Source organism: Sceloporus occidentalis, unplaced genomic scaffold (genome assembly GCF_023333645.1).
Source record: "Sceloporus occidentalis isolate IW3139 unplaced genomic scaffold, rSceOcc1.0.p SCAF_1, whole genome shotgun sequence".
Lineage (NCBI taxonomy): Eukaryota > Metazoa > Chordata > Lepidosauria > Squamata > Phrynosomatidae > Sceloporus > Sceloporus occidentalis.
Genome location: NW_028316981.1, coordinates 142,041,946 through 142,059,740, shown reverse-complemented (window position 1 = coordinate 142,059,740; position 17,795 = coordinate 142,041,946). Strand labels below are relative to the sequence as shown.

The window sequence follows — 17,795 nt, the reverse complement described above, 5'->3', positions numbered from 1 at the left end:
AGAGCTCCCTAGCCTATCTCAAGGAGAAAGAGAGGTCACAGAATTCCCACCAGCCAGACCAAGGCATTTCAGGTACTACATAATTCATTAGGCTTCAGTTTGCTAAGACTTCCATTTCCTGAATGGTAGAGAAACTGACAGGAAGGAAAAGATATCTGACCAAGATCTGCCCCACTGGCCCTTGTCATAACCTTTAGTGTCTACCTACCTACTTAAGGAAACATTCAGAAAACTTTGATGCTTTGGATGTCTTTTTAAAATAATGCCACGCTTCCTCAGAGACAATGATAATTTCACGTCTCCTGCTAAAATGCATTCAGCATAACAAACATTCTGGAGTGCACTATAAAGTATGTTTTTCAACATTTTTTTTCCAATTTGTGTAGTGTAAATATGCTCCAGCAAAACACGATATCAGTTTGATACCATTTTATCTGCCATGGCTAATCTTGTAAAATTCTGGGGTTGGTCATTTGATGATGTGGTTAGAAATCTATTCTAGAAACCTCTAGGATTGTAGTTCAGGGGAATGGATTAGAACTCTATAGAAGAGGAATCTAAGCACCCAACCATACTACAACTTCCAGGATCCCATAGGATGGAACCATAGCAATTAAACTGTGTAGTGTAGTTACATTCTTGGTTTTTATAAATCAGTGCTGTTTTCATATTTCCTGTCTATGAATGTGTATGTCTGGTTATTTTTAGGTGAACTATATAACACATTTCTGTTTGGGCTCACTTTGCAGGGCATGAATATCTGAGAATCATTTCAGTGCTGCCACAGAGGACACATTGTAGCTATTTTGGTGTTTTAGTTGTCACATCGTGGTTTATAGATTTTGCTGTTGTTGTGCATTTTAAGTATTTAGCTACCAGGATCTTTTTTGAGGAGAGACAGTACATAATGGTTACTTAAAACATAAATGTATTTGCATTAGAGTTGCAGGAAATGCAAATAAAAATAAAAATGCTTTTAGTGCCATGGTGAGACCTCTGAGATGAATGGCTCTTTCAGTCAAGTGACAAAATGCAGGTGATCCAGAAACATGGGAATAAGTGAAGATTTAATAAGAAGCAAACGAATGTCACTTTGTGTATATGTCCATTAATACCTAGAATCCTGGGATGCAGAAATTAAAAAACAAGCAACTGTACAGCCTGATGGAATCAATATTTATGCCCCAAGGAATAATTCCTGTCCACCTTAACATTTCAAGTCTTTTGTTGTAGTTGTGATTTGCTGTGCTAGAAACCCATGTGTCAGCCATGATGTCAGCGAGCCATCCAGTTCTGCTTGGGTTACCTGAACAGAAGGGGCAAGAGGGCACAAAGTTCATAGGACAGGCAAGAAACCAACATCCCAACCTTTAAGACTGATATGGTTGGGCAAACTTGGACTGCACAAGCCCACAAACCACCAAGATACCACGGATGGCAAAGACACAAAACTTGGTATTCTCAAATAGGTTGGATGACAATTCCCACCGTCCCTGGCCACTGGTTATGCTATATGGGAATTATGGGAAACATAGTCCAAAGCAGCTGCAAAACATCGCCTTACAAACCTGAAACATGGAAACCAAGTAGGCATTGGGAAAGGAGGTGGGTGGGCAAGAAAGATGCAGGACATAAGAAGCTGCCTTATATCAAGTCACACTACTAGTCTATCTAGCCTGGGATTGCTTACTTTGGCTGGCAGCAGCTCAGGCAGAGGGCTTTTACATCACCAACTGGTCCTTTTAGCTGGAGGTGGCAGGGATTGAATCTGAGATCTGCATGGAGAGCTTGTGTTCTCCCACAAAACCTTATTTGGTAGTTGAATGCGGTGTTACCACTTGCAACTTTCACCAATTAACTGATCTTTTAGCTGGAGGTGGCAGGGACTGAATATGAGATCTTTTGTATGGAAGGCTTGCGTTCTCCCACCAAATCTTATTTGGTAGTTGAATGTGGTGTTACAATTTACAACTTGCATGCTTCTTACCTTGCTGCCTTAAGGCAGGAAGTTGACTGGGATAGTTCTCCTTGATCTCTTCTAGCTTCTGGCTAGCATTATTTCTTCTGAGCTCAAGTGCCAGAAAATAAGCTCAGCTCAGCAGCACAGGTTGCACAGGAATCAGGGGAATGGTTTCTGCCATATCACCTGAGAAGAGTGGAATGGGATGGTAGGGGAGAAAAAAAGCTCATCCAAAAATTATAGTTACAGCTGGGATATTATTTCACACTGCAAGAAGGGCAACATTGTAGCCAATGGCTTACCTAACCAAGGTTTAACAAATAAATCAGGATCATGAACAGCAACATTGCTAATTTATACCATAGAGGCCAACCTGGCTGGAAACAAGATTGTAATATTCTATTCCTCGTCTTGAAAAGGATTCGTATTTTAAAGCAAAGGTTCTCAAATTTGAGGTCTTGGGACTGAATTCCCAGATCAACTATGTAAATAGCATAAACCAAGTGGATTAGTGAATTAGAAAATGGTCAAGAGGGGGAGACTGGGGGAAAAATGAACTTTTCGGAGGATCAGAATCGCTTTTGCAGCAAACAGAACAAAGCGTTTTGTGGTACCTCAATTTGTGATGGGATACGCTTTCACAGAAGTGGACTGTAGCTTTAAAAAGCTCATGAGATCATAGGTGGTGGTACAGAACCCTTATTGTCATCTTCTCATTCATCCCCCACTCTTCAACTTCAAACTCATTGAAGGAAATTGGAAAGCAAGAAATCCACAGCGACATTTAGGAAAAAATGGATTTAATTTGTCAGATAGCTCTGGGCTAAAAAAGCCACGTCCTAAGAGAACACGCTTCCTTCCCCCACCCCCACTTAAATAACACTTAGATTAAACACAGTCTCTTTCACTCTCGCTCTCTCACACACTTCTCCTTTTCTTCCTACCATTCACTCACAACCCTTATTTTAAAAAAAAACCAAAAAACAGAGAAAGATCATATCATACATCATTATCTGTATAAAGACTGTCTCACCCAAATGTTATGTGCACATACATACATACAGCAAAATCTAGAACTTCATTCTCAGCAAGGGTGGGCAGAAATCATAATTCAATGCAAGTCTTTATGACCTGCCATGGAGAGCATAAATTGGCCCTTCATATTCTGAGCACAAAGACACAGGGCAAACTCTACAGGTAGGAAATGGTCCTTCCCTCCCGTTGTAAATAGAGCCTGCTCAGATAGAGAGTTTAAGAGAAAAGGATGGCTCATCGGCCAAAGGCACTGAAGACACCAATCTCAGGGGCCTTGAGAGGACCATTGAAAAGGCATTGCTTGGAGTATGCAGTGCCTCCTCACTATTGTTATTCAAACTTTTTTCAGCTTGGGCCCTGCAACAGGAAAAAAACCACACTCTGGGGAGAAACACCACCTCTTTCCTCTCCAAAGCAAGGAGGATAAACAGTAGCACACTAGGATGCATATGCAGGATGCATAAAGACCATGCTCAGGACATAGCCCAGCAACTAGCACATAGAAGTGCTAGAAAATGTGATACCAGGGTGCCGCTAATGATAAAGAATCTGACTGACAGATCTACTGTGGCAGATATTTTGTGGGCCAGAGCCCCTTCATCAGATACAAAAGATGCCACCCTCAGTTGGCAGATGCATACATGGGTACAAGGCAGAGACTGGGGGATAAGGATTGTTTTTGTTATTACCAAGTGTGTTCAGAACTAGACAGTCCAGCAATGGATGACTGCATGTCACTTTACTATTCACAGTTCAAAAGATAGCAGATCCATTCAAAAGCAGAAAAGACTCAGAGTGGGTGTGACCTATTTCCAATGGGTAAGGAATAGACAAAGGCCACTAAACAGAGCTAGTAGCTTTCTGCACTGAGCTGACCATACTCAGTTGCTCTGGAGCCAAATTTTGAGAGAATCACATCTGCCAAAGAATCCCAATTCAGCTGCTTCACCTTTCAAAAGCGAAGCATGATAACATGGTGCACAGTTCTGCAATACACCTCGTCTCTTGCCCTGTCAGGGCCTCTGGCTTCATTCTACCTGTAATGGCATTACTCCCTCTCTTTCTCTTTACTCTCTCAACTTACATGCAGAGTTTAGGAGACTTACCTTTTGGAGTATAACTCCCAAAATACACACACACCCAGTTCACTGGCCAGAGGATTCTGGGAGCTGTAATCCAAAATGGAACGTTTCCTACATGCATAACCTGATGCTAATACTTCATGCACCTGACAAAGTAGATGTGACAGACAGAGGGGGGTGGGGACTGAAAAGGCTTCCTGTTGACCAGAAGCAGCTGTTCACCAAATAGCAAACATCATAGATCTCCCATAATTGCTAAACTGCATGGGAATTAGGGAATACCATTTGAATATTCAGGTACTATACATAATCTATTACTCCGTGCTTTACTCATCAGTTGTTGCCTCTTGGACGTTAATGGACAATATCAGATCAGACACCAGTAAACTGAAAATATAGAGCTGCATCTACACTACAGGAATAATGCAATTTGACACCACTTTAACTGGCATAGCTCAATGCTATGTAATTCTGGAATTTGTAGTTTTGTGAGATATGTAGCTTTTCCTGTTGGAGAGTTCTGGTACCATAACAAACAACAAATCCCAGAATTCCATACGATGGAGCTATGACAGTTAAAGCAGTGTCAAACTGCATTAATTATGCAGTGTGACTGCAGCCTAAGACCTCTGAGATGTTACCCAGAAAGTCAGTTCAAGCCACCCATACATCATCTTCTTCCAATAAGATTCAGAGTAATTATGAAGTCCAAGCATAAAAAGTCTGTATTGCTGCCTTAATTTGTGTTGTAGGATAAGCAGAGAAGACAAACAAAGAATCTGGGAGCAACATGTTATTGTGAAACTCCAGGGCTTGGTCCAAAGGCAGGAAGAAGACTATAGGAGAGCTGACCACAACTTAAGACTAGAGTCCCAGAAGTCTTTCTCTAAATGATAAGTCTCTTTTTCTGCAAGACCAGCATCCTTGTGGAACTCCATGTAACTTTCAGCTCTGAAGAACTTCTTTGTGAGATCTGGCAACAAGGTGGAAAAGAAGGTACTCCAAATTATCCACTGTGGTTTGGCTGTAACTTGTGCAAGATCATTACTTTACCAGAAAAGGCCTAATTTTGCAGCACAGGTGGGGGGAAGGAAGGTTGTAGGAGAAGGTGAAAAGCAAGAGTCACCATGGTCAATCAAAGGGTGTGGGGTTAAAAGAGGGGGCTCTAATGAACTGATTGGCTGTACTGGAGAGAGGGCACTAAAGAGAGCTTGATTGAAGCATCCAAGAAGAGTAGAAGTCTCACCATCAAGTATATACCAATAATCCCCCTCAATGGTGCATGTCAATGGAGTGATCCAAATTTTCTATAGCAGAAGTCAAACAGAGCACTTGGGTTACACATAAGAAAAGGAAGTCAAGCAAAGCACTTGGGTTAAGCATTATCTCAGCTTCCATGATGTCATCCCAAAGGCAAACTGAAACCGTGATGCTCTTTCACAAAGGCAGATTTTGCAATCCATCCTTGAAGAACTGGACCTGCTGACATCAAGGCTGAAGTTTCTACCATCTGCTCTTGCTGTATGGAGATGAAGCCTGAGGTAAAAGACAATATCAAGACATTTGGTTACTTACAGCAGGAAAGTTCTTTGCAGATCAACAAAGTAAAAGCAAGCGAGCATGAGAGCTTGTGAGATAGAGAGAGACGTTCTGTAGATCAGTTCCCTGTCTGCAGAGTGGATTTGAGCTCAGTAGGGCAGGAATGGACTGCACTAGTAGGCTGGGATCTGACTAACATTAGATCTCCAAGGGCTTCTGTCTTCCAGCAGTTTAAAAATTGCTAGTAAACTTGTGCATTAAAAAAAATTCTCTACAATGGTTCAATCTGTACTAATCACTTGCCTCTCAGCCTTGGTGTTGCCCACTGGTAAAATGTGAATCTTTTTTGGTTATCTTTGACCAGGTATGGTTCTGACATATAGTTTTACAGTTTGGTATTAAGAATCTCTGATCTGCAGTAATTCAGATGCAGGCTTATATCTGCAGGGGTATATGTACTAACTCCAGCTCCACCCACCACATGTTAGCATTTTGCATCTGGCTCCATTCCCCAGCCACCACGCATTCATCTCTAGCTGCTGGACCTGTGTTCTCATAAAAAGAGCATAAAAAGAGCCCTAAACCTGAAATCTTCCCACCATTGTAGCTGGGTACTAATACAGGTCAAGTCTCCCTTATCCAAAACACTTGAGACCAGAAGTGTTTTGGATTTTTGAATATTTGCATATACATAATGAGATATCTTGAAGATGAGACCCAAACTTAAACACAACCCTATTGTGATGTTTACACATGTACAGTCTGCCCTTCCCTTACACGGGGACAAAGGAAAAAACGCAGATGCCCAAGCCCCATTCAAATGAATGGGGCTTGTGCCCATGGAGGTGGGTGGCAGCACACAGGGCACACGCTGTGGGAGCACACACCATTGTTTCCTTCCGGCACGCGCCTCCCTCACTTCCATCGCGGCTTCCAGCGTATGCTGGAATGCGCGCTAAACACCCCCATGTATACCACAGGAGCACTGTATATATTTTATTCAGCCAAGCCTTTAAAACATAACATTTTTGAAGAACGCACTAGGAGGTGCTGCAATATATTAACAACTGTTTTTAAGAGCTTTTATCTTTTTCCAATTGCATGTTATTCTTTTATTGTGTGATTTGTTTTAATACTGTGATAATTTAATTCTATTTTAATGTTCTTTTTTATATGTTTTTAATTCTAGTATTCTTTTAAACTGTGAGCCTCTTTAAGACCCTATTTGGGGGGAAAGGAGGATATAATTAAATGATGACGATGATGATGATAAGGGCAGGGAAGGAGCTGCGAGTTTGAGTAGCAGTAGTTGGGACTAGTCTGAGATGAAATGCAGTTGCCTAGCACTCTACACACCTGTCCACCCTTTCCATCCTTCTGGGCCATTGCTTGCTTATTCTGTGAAATGTAGGCCTCCTCAGCACGCAGTGTGGAATTGGCACTGCCCATCACTTGGCTGTTAGCTGTGGCACGAGGGAGGATGACATCGTATGGGCCCTCAGACTGGAAGCAAAACAACAGCAATGAAAAATGAGCTAAACAGTTAGAACTGAAAATATAGTCAGTAAAGGAGACAAATGATTAGAGAGTTAAAAAAAAAACACCTAGCCAATGTATATCTCAAATACAAGGGATTTTTTTTTCAAAAGCCAAAATGTTGATCAGTCAGGAAAAAAACTTATTTAAAAAGACTTCCATTTTGGTGTCTAAAATATTTTCATCAAATTATGCCTAAATTCCTCAGTTTTAATATCTTTTCTACTATGCACAAATGTGAGTCTCATACAATAGATCTGAGGTGTGGACTGCATGGGAGAGAAAGGAACAGAGCAAGCATAAAGGAGACTGACACATTGCAAGGAGGAGGAGTTATCATTATTCTATTAACCATATATTTTGGTGCCTGAACAGAGTTACTCATAATCAGACAGAGGGCCCAAACAGATAGGCCAAAATAAAGCTGCTTCAGGTCACTTTGGAGGTATGCTGTTTATGCATGTGTCCTAAGAGGCCAAAAGCCTTGCCAAAGCCATGCTCCAGCCCTAAGAACTGGAGCGCAGCTTTGGCACAGTTTCTGGACTCCTAAGAAGCATGTGTCATTTAAACAGCATACCTTCAATGTGACCTGAAGCAGCTTTATTTTGGCCTGTCTGTTTGGGCCCAGAGAGCCATTTATTCCTTTACACTTGGGGCCTTTAGTGGAAGGGATGAACTCATTACATTTAGGTACATCTTAATTTCTACATTGTAAAATATCAAAACTTGAAAGAATAGCAGAAATACAGCAGGTGTTATGTTAAAGTTAACATATTGAGAAGTAATACATCGTTTAGAAGTCGTGACCATGCAGGCCAGAACTTAATATAGATATAAATAGTTCCATGTGTGTATATGTGCCTTGAAGTCACCTGTTAATTTATGGCAACCCCTTGAATTTCACAGAAAAAAAAATGCTTTTTCTTAAGCAAGGATTACTCAGAGGTGGTTCTGCCAGTTCCTTCTTCTGAAATATAGGCTATAGCACTTGGTATTCATTGATGATCTCCCATCCAACCAGGGCTGACCCTGCTTATCTTTGAAAATCAGACAGCATCTGGTATCTTTAGGATACTTAGTCCTAAAGAGCTGCTGGTCCCAAAAGGCAGGTGAGGGCTCCTCTAACTGATCACTTCTCCATGAAACAAGACAAAATTATATTAGAACACCTGTGAACAGGAAACTAGGTGTCAAAGAAATGAGCGATATATCATGTACGTTTATCAGTGAACTCAGAACTCTCTAAGTCAGAGGTTCTCAACCTGTGGGTTGTGACCCCTTTGGGGGTTGAACAACCCTTTCATAATCTGTAAACCAATTGCCCCAACAAGCTGGGTACTCATTTTGATGACCTATGAAAGGATGGAAGGCTGAGTGGACCTTGGATCCCTGCCTGGGATCGAACTCACAACCGTGTGGATGCAGTACTGGCATTTAACCACTGCAGCACCAGGGCTCCCTATGCATACTGTCCAAAGAGGGAGGTTTACCAAAATGAAAACTGGAGATGTATCCTGTAACTTTAGCAGTTGTATACTGGAGAGAATTTCAGCAGATGTTGCTTGTTATGAAGCCAGGTAACAAACAACACTTACTGAAATTCTCTCTTCTACACTGAAAGTGGAGGAGCCCTCTCCTGTTTTCACTCCAGTAACACTAGAGACAGTCTAGGGACCGGATTGGTTCCCAGACAGAAAGAAAGAAATCTACACTCAAAAGACCTGACATGAGACTGTAGATCTTCATCATCTGAATAATCATTGCCACTGTTGTGTCTTCCTGTATGGAAAGAACCAAGATTTAACCTTTCAGGCAAGCTTTCAATCCTCTGGCTAACAGAGAAGTTAAGGCCTCTACTGATGGATGGCTCAACGCCGCCCCTTTGAGGCCTGGATGGAGGCTGCGGCAACTAGACGTCGCAGCCTCCGGAAGCACCAAAAAGAACCCACTTCCCAGTAGGTTCTTTTTGCATCCCAGAAGGAGCGCCACAGGCATGATGATGCCGCTTCTGCAGAGCGCTGTTTGGGCACTGTGCCACCCATGTGTCATCAGGGCACGCCTGTGTGAAGAACAAGGTTTTGGAGCATGTGAACGCTCAGCCCTACCGCAGCCCTAACACACACGCAGGCCGGCATAAACTAACCGTCAAGCTTCTTAGTCTTCAGTTGGCTGGTACCCACTTCTCCAGCTAACAAAGCAAATCACTTGTCAGAAAATTATTTAGAAAGCCAGGTTTTAGTCAAGTTGGTTAAGAAAGGGCAGCAGCACCACACACTCACTTACAGGTCCTTTATGCATCAGAGCCATCTCTGTGGGTTGATACACACTCGTCAGTAGTTGCCCGTTGTATCCACTGTATGGGGACACAGGCTTTTTGGCTGAAAAGAGAGAAAAGCCACAGTATAATGACATTTTAAAGCAAGTCCTTGGGCACAGTTTGGAGACAAAGCTGGTATCTGAGATAGCACACATTAAGCTGCAGAATGAAAGAACTTCTGTCAAATGGCTTGTTACAGAGACAGAACAGTGGGTGTACAACTGTACAATGAAGCTACAACATGAAGCGAAAATCACATTTATTTCTTATCATGGCCTCTTGAAGCAGGTGTTCTCAAAGTGGCAACTGCTCAGGGAAAAATAAGCAAATAAGGCAAAAATTAATCTGAACACAACCTTTTTGAACAAGATTGCCCAACCTGGCCATTGGATCCCTCTGGACAGAAAGCTCTCAAAGACTTCTTGTTGGTCTTGAGCATTGGTTGAGCCACACAACACTTCTTAAATCTGGCTCATCTCTGACAGCTGCCTACAGTTCAGCTCATACAGACAGTTGGGGCTGTGCAGACTGCAGCTGCCTCCATTTTCCCCAGATCGGGGCCGCAGCAACCACACGCCGTGGCCCCGACCTGGCCTTTCCATGGCATGATAACCGCACTGCAGTGGCTTTAAGGAGCTCCTTTGGTGCTGTGCCATGTAAACGCAGTGCCAAAGGAGTGCTGTGACACTGCACGCCATGTGGAGTGGTATGCGGCATCATGCTGCCATGGGGGCAGAGTTGAGGTATGCATCGTATGGACGCCATGCCCCAACTCGTGCATGATGTTTCCATTTAAATTGGACATTATTGTTTTAACTATCTCACCAACTGTATCATTCCATTTGTCAATGCAAGATACAGCATAAGTAATGTAAATGCTTCAAATATTGTATTGTCTAGTGAACATCCAAGAACAAAATGTTTTTTTAAAGAAGGAAAGCAAACTTTTCACAGGTAGATATACTGATGATCACATGTGATAAAGGGATGAGGAATGGTGGGGATAGATGTGGCCCATAGAAATGCGAGGGACCCTAAGGTATACAAAGAAATCCTTCCCCATGAGCCCTTCCAAAAATGGTGAAGGCCAAAGTCTGGGCTTGTCTGCTTCAATCATGCTGCTGGCAAAGTTGGAAAGAGAAATCAATGTACCTGCAGGTGCAAGTCCACACAAATCCTTCCAGGAGTTGGATGTTGAGCTGATTTCCTTCAATGTGAGGCCTAAGGGCAGTCAGGTATGGGAAGGATGTTTTTAGAGAGACTGAAATCTCAGACATGTTTCCCCCAATACTTCATGCCTCAGGGTACACTTCTCCCAAGCAAACACATCAGGCTCAGAAAGCCTATTTAAAAGGTGAACTTTACAAATATAATACAATTTTAAAATAAAGGGGGGAAAGGGAAGAACATATGCAAGAAACATAAAAAAATGAAAAGCTGTAATATTTATAAAGATGTACATGAATACACCAAAGGAATGTGTGTGTACTCCTTCATGTTACATGTGCTGTTCAGTACATAATCATGCTTAGACAGATTTTTAAATTCATAGCAATGGTCCAAAACACACTGCAAAAATAATCCAGTCTGAGACAGCTTTAACTGCCCTGGCTCAATGGTAGGGAATTCTGTGAACGGTGGTTTTTTGAGGCATTCACCCTTCTCTGTCAGAGAGCTCTGGTGCCACAATAAACTTCAGTTCCCAGGAGTCCCTAGCCCAAAGCGTTCTCAAAGTGGATTATTTCTACAGTGTTTTGGACCAATATCTCCTGTTTGGACACTTGCAGGTCTGCCCCATGTATACTAACCCATTTCCTGATGCTTGAACAGCAGCCTGCCACTTTACACTTCAATATTTAACGTTCTCCTTTACACTGAAAAAAAGTGTAATTAAAAGCTTCACATGTTTTATTTTTGTTTGTTGTTTGCTGTTAAAGCATTAGGAGGAGAGATAATTGAAAAGCAAGCTAACATTAAATGACTGGATAAGAAACCATCATATATATGACCGGAATCCATTTCAGCTCTTTTTTAAAAAATATATACACACGAAGAAACTTTACTCTCTCATGGATAATTTTTATGACTGATTAAACTGTCAGATTTCCTCTCCATTATATATTACGCTTCGTTTCATATGCCACTAGGAGACAGCAAGGACCTTCACCTCTGATCACAGATAGCTCTACAAAGGAGAAGTGATTGCTATATTTCTTTCATGCTGCTTCTTACTGCTGGAAGCAAAGCAGAAAGCACCAGCTAATCAATGTATTCAAGTGAAGCAGACATCAGGAGCCTGCTGGGGCCTTTATTTTTTAAGCCAGCCATAAAACAAAGCCTTGTTTGTGGGCAACTACAGACAAAGTAGGTTTTAATGAGCAAGCTGTGCTCAGAGACCTTCCTTAAATCAGAGAGTCCTCCAGGGTTTATGGAACTCAAGAGGCAATGCTTCCTGTCACAAAATTCTAGCCAGCCATGTAGTCACACTCATGTGTTTTTAGCCACTCAGATTCCCTACAAAAAAAACTGTGAGTATATGGGTATATGAGAAATGGCAGCCATCTTAGTTAGTGTACTGTCATCTGCCTCAAACAAGTGGACTTTCACACTGCCAGTTTTTGCTTCTTTAACTGTGCTGTAATCCACTCTAGGCAACTCGGATGTATTCGTCACAGAAGGGTAACAAAAATAAAAATATTATTTTGGATTCCTGCAGCACTGCAATAGACATGCCTACACAAGTCCCCAGACGATTAAGATTTAAAAAACAAAAAGGAACAAGTTGGAGATTCTGTACCTGCTCCCTGGAGTAAAAGTAGACTGTGAACTTCTGCTGGGAACCCTAAAAATTGACATGAGATTCCCTCTCTCTTTTAGGACAAGATGGTACAAGATGGTTATAATATGACTGATGTACAGTGGACCCTTGTTATCTGCTGGAGTTTGGTTCCAAGATCCGCCGTGAATAACAAAATCTGTGTATGCTCAAGTCCCATTAAATACAATGGCATATCAAAATGGTGTCTCTTATGGAAGATGGAAAAATCAAGGCTTGATACTTGAAATTTATACTTTTTTGGAATATTTTCCAGCCGTGTATGCTTGAATCCGTACATAAAAAATCCATGGCGAGCCAACTGTATAAAAGATGCAGTTAAGACATTAACAGAGCAGGGAACATAGCTTGCCATGTAAGGCTTCAACGTTCAATATAATATAAAGTTGTGATTGCAAAAGATGAAGTAATGAACTAAAGGTAGCACTGCATGCAAAAGCTTTTTATGATGATGCTCAATGCCATAAGAATATGAACAACATGATATTTGTTATAGTACTATGTAACAATCCCATTGAGCACACTGTTATTTCCTTCCTAGGAAGGACTGCAGTTATACCTCTTTCAAAATCATACTTTCATTCATGGCAGCTTTGAAATGAAGCTGCAGAGCATTCTTACACTAGGATGGTATAAGGAATTGTGCCATACAAACTGATGGGTGAGATTTACACAGAGGAAAGAAAATCTGAAATTGCATTGTGAAACTATGCCAGAAAAAAAAAGATCCCACAGTCATCTTTATTTCACATGACTAGATCCCCAAGTTACCAAGCTATAAATGTTGATCATTCTCTGTTCAAAACTCCAGATAATATAGTCAAACCACAAAAGGTGGTCTGCTCATACAGCCAACTTTATGCCCACTTGTTCTGATACCTATCAAAAGGTCTTCTCAGGGATTTTAGTATTCACTTCTGAGAAACCATCCCTCTTGCCACTTCTCTTTCTCTGTTCTAAACATACTTATACTTTTCTTAACCCTTTGGAATTTCCCTTCCAAAAATGCCTTGATTTTTCCAACTTGCTTTCTCCATAATACCTGAATGGCATATTTCCAATTTCTATTCAGTCGTAAGCAACAAGTGCTCCCCAGTGTTGTTTCTTAGATAGAGAAAGCAAGCTGCTTCATTTTGACATTTAAAGTGAACTGTGAAGGCTTGTGAAACTTGAAGCAAAGTACCGAGGCCTGTTTGATGAGGAAGCAGAGAATGTCTAATCAGGTCCCTATATCCTTATGTTCTGAACTTCTGCATCCAGTACTACAGCACTCATAGCATATTGTTCAAAAGCAAGGTTTCTTACATATTCTCATGGGCTATCATTTAACCTAGGGTACAGCCTGTACAAACTTACTAGAGCCCAAGAGTGAACACAGAGGGACTTGCTTCTGAGTAAACGTGCATAGGGTTGAGTTGCCATTCTCCAGATTGTTTTTCATTTTCCTTTGCTTTAACAATATAAACGAGATTCCCATATTTGAGACTGTCTGTTTTTCTGGACCTTTAAAAGCAGGCAGCCATGGGGGAATAAAAGAAAAGCTTCACACAAAGCACATATACCCAGCGTATTCACCTCTTCAAAGGCACAGAAGGAGAGAAAATGTTAAAACCTGGAAAACCAACCCATCTACAAGACTGTCTCTGCGGAGGCATGCCTACAAGTACATATTCCTCTTCTAGATAATATGGGAAACTTACAATGGGCCAGTTTTACAATGACATTTAAAGGCATAAGCATGTTAGTCTGGAAAATCAGTATGCAAAGGGATCTTGTAGCAATTTTGAGACTAAGAGGCTGTGCAGACCACCCCTAAGGAGTGGCCAGCAACTGCCGCTGGCTGCGCCAGATTGGTACCGCAACAACTGCATGCTGCAGCCCTGATCTGGCCTTTCCAAATAGCAGCTCCTTTTTGCGCCCTGGAAAGGGTGATAGCTGCGGTGCCGCAGCTTTAAGGTGCTCCTTTTGCACTGTGTCATGTGGACGCAGAGCCAGAGAAGCACTTTGACACCATGTGGCGTGGCGCACAGTGTCATGTCAGGGCATGCATCATATGGATGCCATGCCATGACTCCACCCCCAGGCTGGCCTTATTGGCCAGTCTGCACAGCCCCTAACTGAAAGAAAGAAGCTGTAGCATGAGCTTTCATAGACTTCAATCTACTTCCTCAGATACATGCACCCAAGGAAGTATGCTCAAGTCAACTAAAGCTCATGCTACCAGTTTCTTTCTTCCATTTAGTCTCAAATGTGCTACAAGATCCCTTTGCACAATGACATTCATCGTGGGATTTATATGGAGTCTCTGGTCAACAGCAAACAGAGATAATATCAGTTGGAGAGTAAGCAGCACTGTGAATAGTGCAAGTAATGTCTCCTCCTTTCCCTAGGGAAAAACCTTCATTTTCTATACAGGCCCACATACCATACTTCATTTGGGTCTCATTTCCACTATGAAAAAAATCGCAACAGGAATTGAAGTAAATTACTTCAGTTCCCATTTGAAATTGATCCTGATCCTTATCAGATCAATTTCAAAGGGGAAAACGTGGGGCAAACAGAAATACCTTGACGTTTTCTGACACCACTTTCAAAGTGTTGTTTTTTGGGATGAATTGATCTATTCTAAAATAAATTGATTCATCCCAGGGGAAACCATAGGTGGATTTGCTTCCTCCACCAACCTTTTCCCCTCCTCCTCTTTCTCTCCTTCACTCCCTCTGCCGGCTGGCCTGCCTACCTGGCTGCTGGTGGCTTTGAGGGGCTTGACGGTGGCGGTGGCAGAGACTTTCAAGGCTCTGTGCTGGCCCTCTCCTCCTCCTCCTCCTCCTCCTCCTCCTCTTCCTCGGGATCCCAGCCGGATCCTTCTCTGCTGCCCGGCCTCCTTTCCCTACTCTGCCCTGGTAGGCCTACCTTAGGAGGAGGCCAGGTTGAAAGGAGAAAGCCAAGCCAGGAGGACGGGGGCCGGATCCTTCTCTGTTGCCCGCCACAGCTTGCCTCCGTCCTCCCTGTGGCAGTGGGTGGTAGCGGCTGCAGCAGTCGGGCTCATTGGACATGCCTCCGGCGTGCCTCTGTCCTCCAGGAGACGAGCCCCGACAGCCGCTGCCACTTCTGTCCTCCAGAGGGCTGCTCTGGAGGGCTGCTCCCGGGGCTGGCGGGCCCTCCGGCAGTGTTACTGCACTGCTGCCGCTTGCCCCATGCTGGCCAGCAGAGCAGCAGCACCGTCAGAAGGCCTTCCAGCCTCGGGAACAGTGGCGGCGGCACAGCAGCAGGCCAAGCAGGAATGAAGGGATAAAGGTAAGGAAGGAATGGGGATAGGTGGAAGGAAGCCCCGCCAGCACTGGGAAGCGGTAGCGGCTTTCCCCAGCAATGGGGGACCCAGGAGGAGGAGGAGGAAGGTGCGAGAAATTTTTTGAGGGGGGAATAGAATTGATCACAAAAGCACTCTATTGCAAAAGCCTTCCCTGGCACCTCCAGTGGGAACGACAAGTGTTCCCAACTACAAAAGCAGTTCTAAACAAGGTCCCTTTTCATAGTCTGAATGAGGGACCTTTTGGAATTGCTTTCCTTAGTGGAGCAGAGCAAGATTCCAATGCAGAGTTTTCCGCAAGTGGGAATGGGCCCTTGGAAGGGCTACAGAGACAGTCACAGAAAGATTCTGCATGAGCTACAATGGCAGATGTACGAATGAATCAAATTCAGAGTCCATTAATCGTATGTAATTTGGTCATTTCTAAAATTTATAAACCACCGTTCTGAACCCTCCAACATTTTACAAATGAAAACTGGGAAATATGTGGCCAAGCATCATCAAAGTGTGGTCAACACACCAAAAGTTATTAATCAGAAAGAACAGATAAGTTAAGAGATGTCTCACCACATTGCTTCGGCTGAACCTACTGGGAAGGGCAAAATTCCACCTCTACTCTTCTCACCACTGCTGAGCTAATTAAGAGGAAACTATATTTACACTTTGAACTACATTTGCAGCAGTTAAAGTAAGCTGAGGACAGTGGGCAGTAGAGAGAAAAACTAGACTATTTAAAAGTCAGATGAAAAATTGGAATGAAAGGATTAATCGAGACTGTCCCTGCAAAGCCGGGACAGTTGGAGGATAGGTTCTTTATCCACAAAGAATGCCAGAGCAGTTCATTTTATTTTAATTGTCGTTTCAGAAAGGATACTAACAATATTGTGGTACCACACTCTAAGACGGAAGAGCTGGACTACAACTCACATACTCCCCAGCTATTGTTCCTGCTGTCTGGTGAGCAATACATCTAAGAGCTTCAGGATGGGAAGTGATGCTCTAGAAGTAATACTAAGAATCTCCATGCATCTGAGGATGTAGACCAAAGGGCTGTGTACCCTCTCGGGGCGGAGTTGAGGCATGGCATTCATATGATGCAGGCCCCAGCTCCAACCCAAACCGGTGTGATGCCACATGCCGCACCACATGGCATGCAGCATCACAGCACTCCTATGGGGCTAGGTCCGCACGACGCAGTGCTGAAGGAGAGCCATAAAGGTGTGGTGCCACAAAAAGGAGTAGCTTTTGGCAGCTTTGTTTTGCACCTTGCAAAGGCCAGATCAGGGGTGCAGCATGCAGTTGCCGCAGCCCCGATCCAGTGCGGCTGAAGGCGGCTGCAGGCTGCTCCTTAGAGGCAGCCTGTACAGCCTCCAAGTCTACTAAAGCTTATGCTACAACTTCTTTCACACAGTTAGCCTTAAAGGTGCTACCAGATCCTTTTTTCCATAGGAGTAAGTTAGAGTCGCCAGAGCCTGGGCCCAAGTTTTCTTGGGTCATCTCCCTGCAGAAGACGCAGGTCCAGATTCTCCAGCTCAACTCTAGGCAAGAGAAAAGAACTAAATAGTGGATCAACACATTTACATAGTTAGCTTCCTTTTCCCCTCCTAGTTGTCGTAACTCCAGGGCTCACCGCCTGTTCTGCTCTGCACTAGACTGCTCTGGCTAGAAGCAAGTAGGCTACATTACACGTTCCTTATCCCTACTGCTTAAGTTAAATGAGAAGTAGCAATCCCCTCATGGCATCGTATTTTGGGAACAGCCCATTTGGCTAAGATTTCTATCTTCATTTCCAAAATGTAAATATGTTCTCTCTCTTTAATTTTGGAATTGCTCATTGAGGTCATATTCAGAGACCTTGTTTCTGTGTCTTCCAGCAAAAGCAATTAGGTTGGTGGGCAAAAAGGACAGTGTCTTTTTAATGGTGGCCGCATGCTTTTGTAACTGAACTGAAATATATTTGGCTCCTTTCAATTCAGGCCTTCAAGCAGACTCTAAAGTTGCATTTGTTTTGCTTTTTCTTAGTCACATATTGGTTACTGCAATTTTATGCTGGTTTTACATTGGCTGGATATATTTTTAACGTATCATTAACCTCAGTTTGTAACCTGAGTTGTTAATGTTATTGCTAAGTGTAATCACTAATTCTTTAATTACTGTCAGATTTTGTAGAGGTTTATGAT

At 42.8% G+C, this 17,795-nt stretch overlaps 1 protein-coding gene across 3 annotated transcripts in view; it reads right to left on the bottom strand.

The window, feature by feature from the left end:
- Positions 1-2,743: 2,743 nt before the first annotated feature.
- LOC149322339 (G protein-coupled receptor family C group 5 member C-like) overlaps positions 2,744-17,795 on the bottom strand; it is a 30,717-nt gene continuing 15,665 nt past the window's right edge. For all 3 annotated transcript variants that reach the window (XM_089539912.1, XM_089539905.1, XM_089539922.1), the window contains 3 exons: positions 9,436-9,530; positions 6,973-7,119; positions 2,744-5,613 (listed from right to left, as the gene is read on the bottom strand). In XM_089539912.1, coding sequence (XP_089396038.1) covers positions 5,581-5,613; positions 6,973-7,119; positions 9,436-9,530 — 275 coding nt within the window. In that variant the 3' untranslated portion in view covers positions 2,744-5,580. The remainder of the gene's footprint in view (positions 5,614-6,972; positions 7,120-9,435; positions 9,531-17,795) is intronic.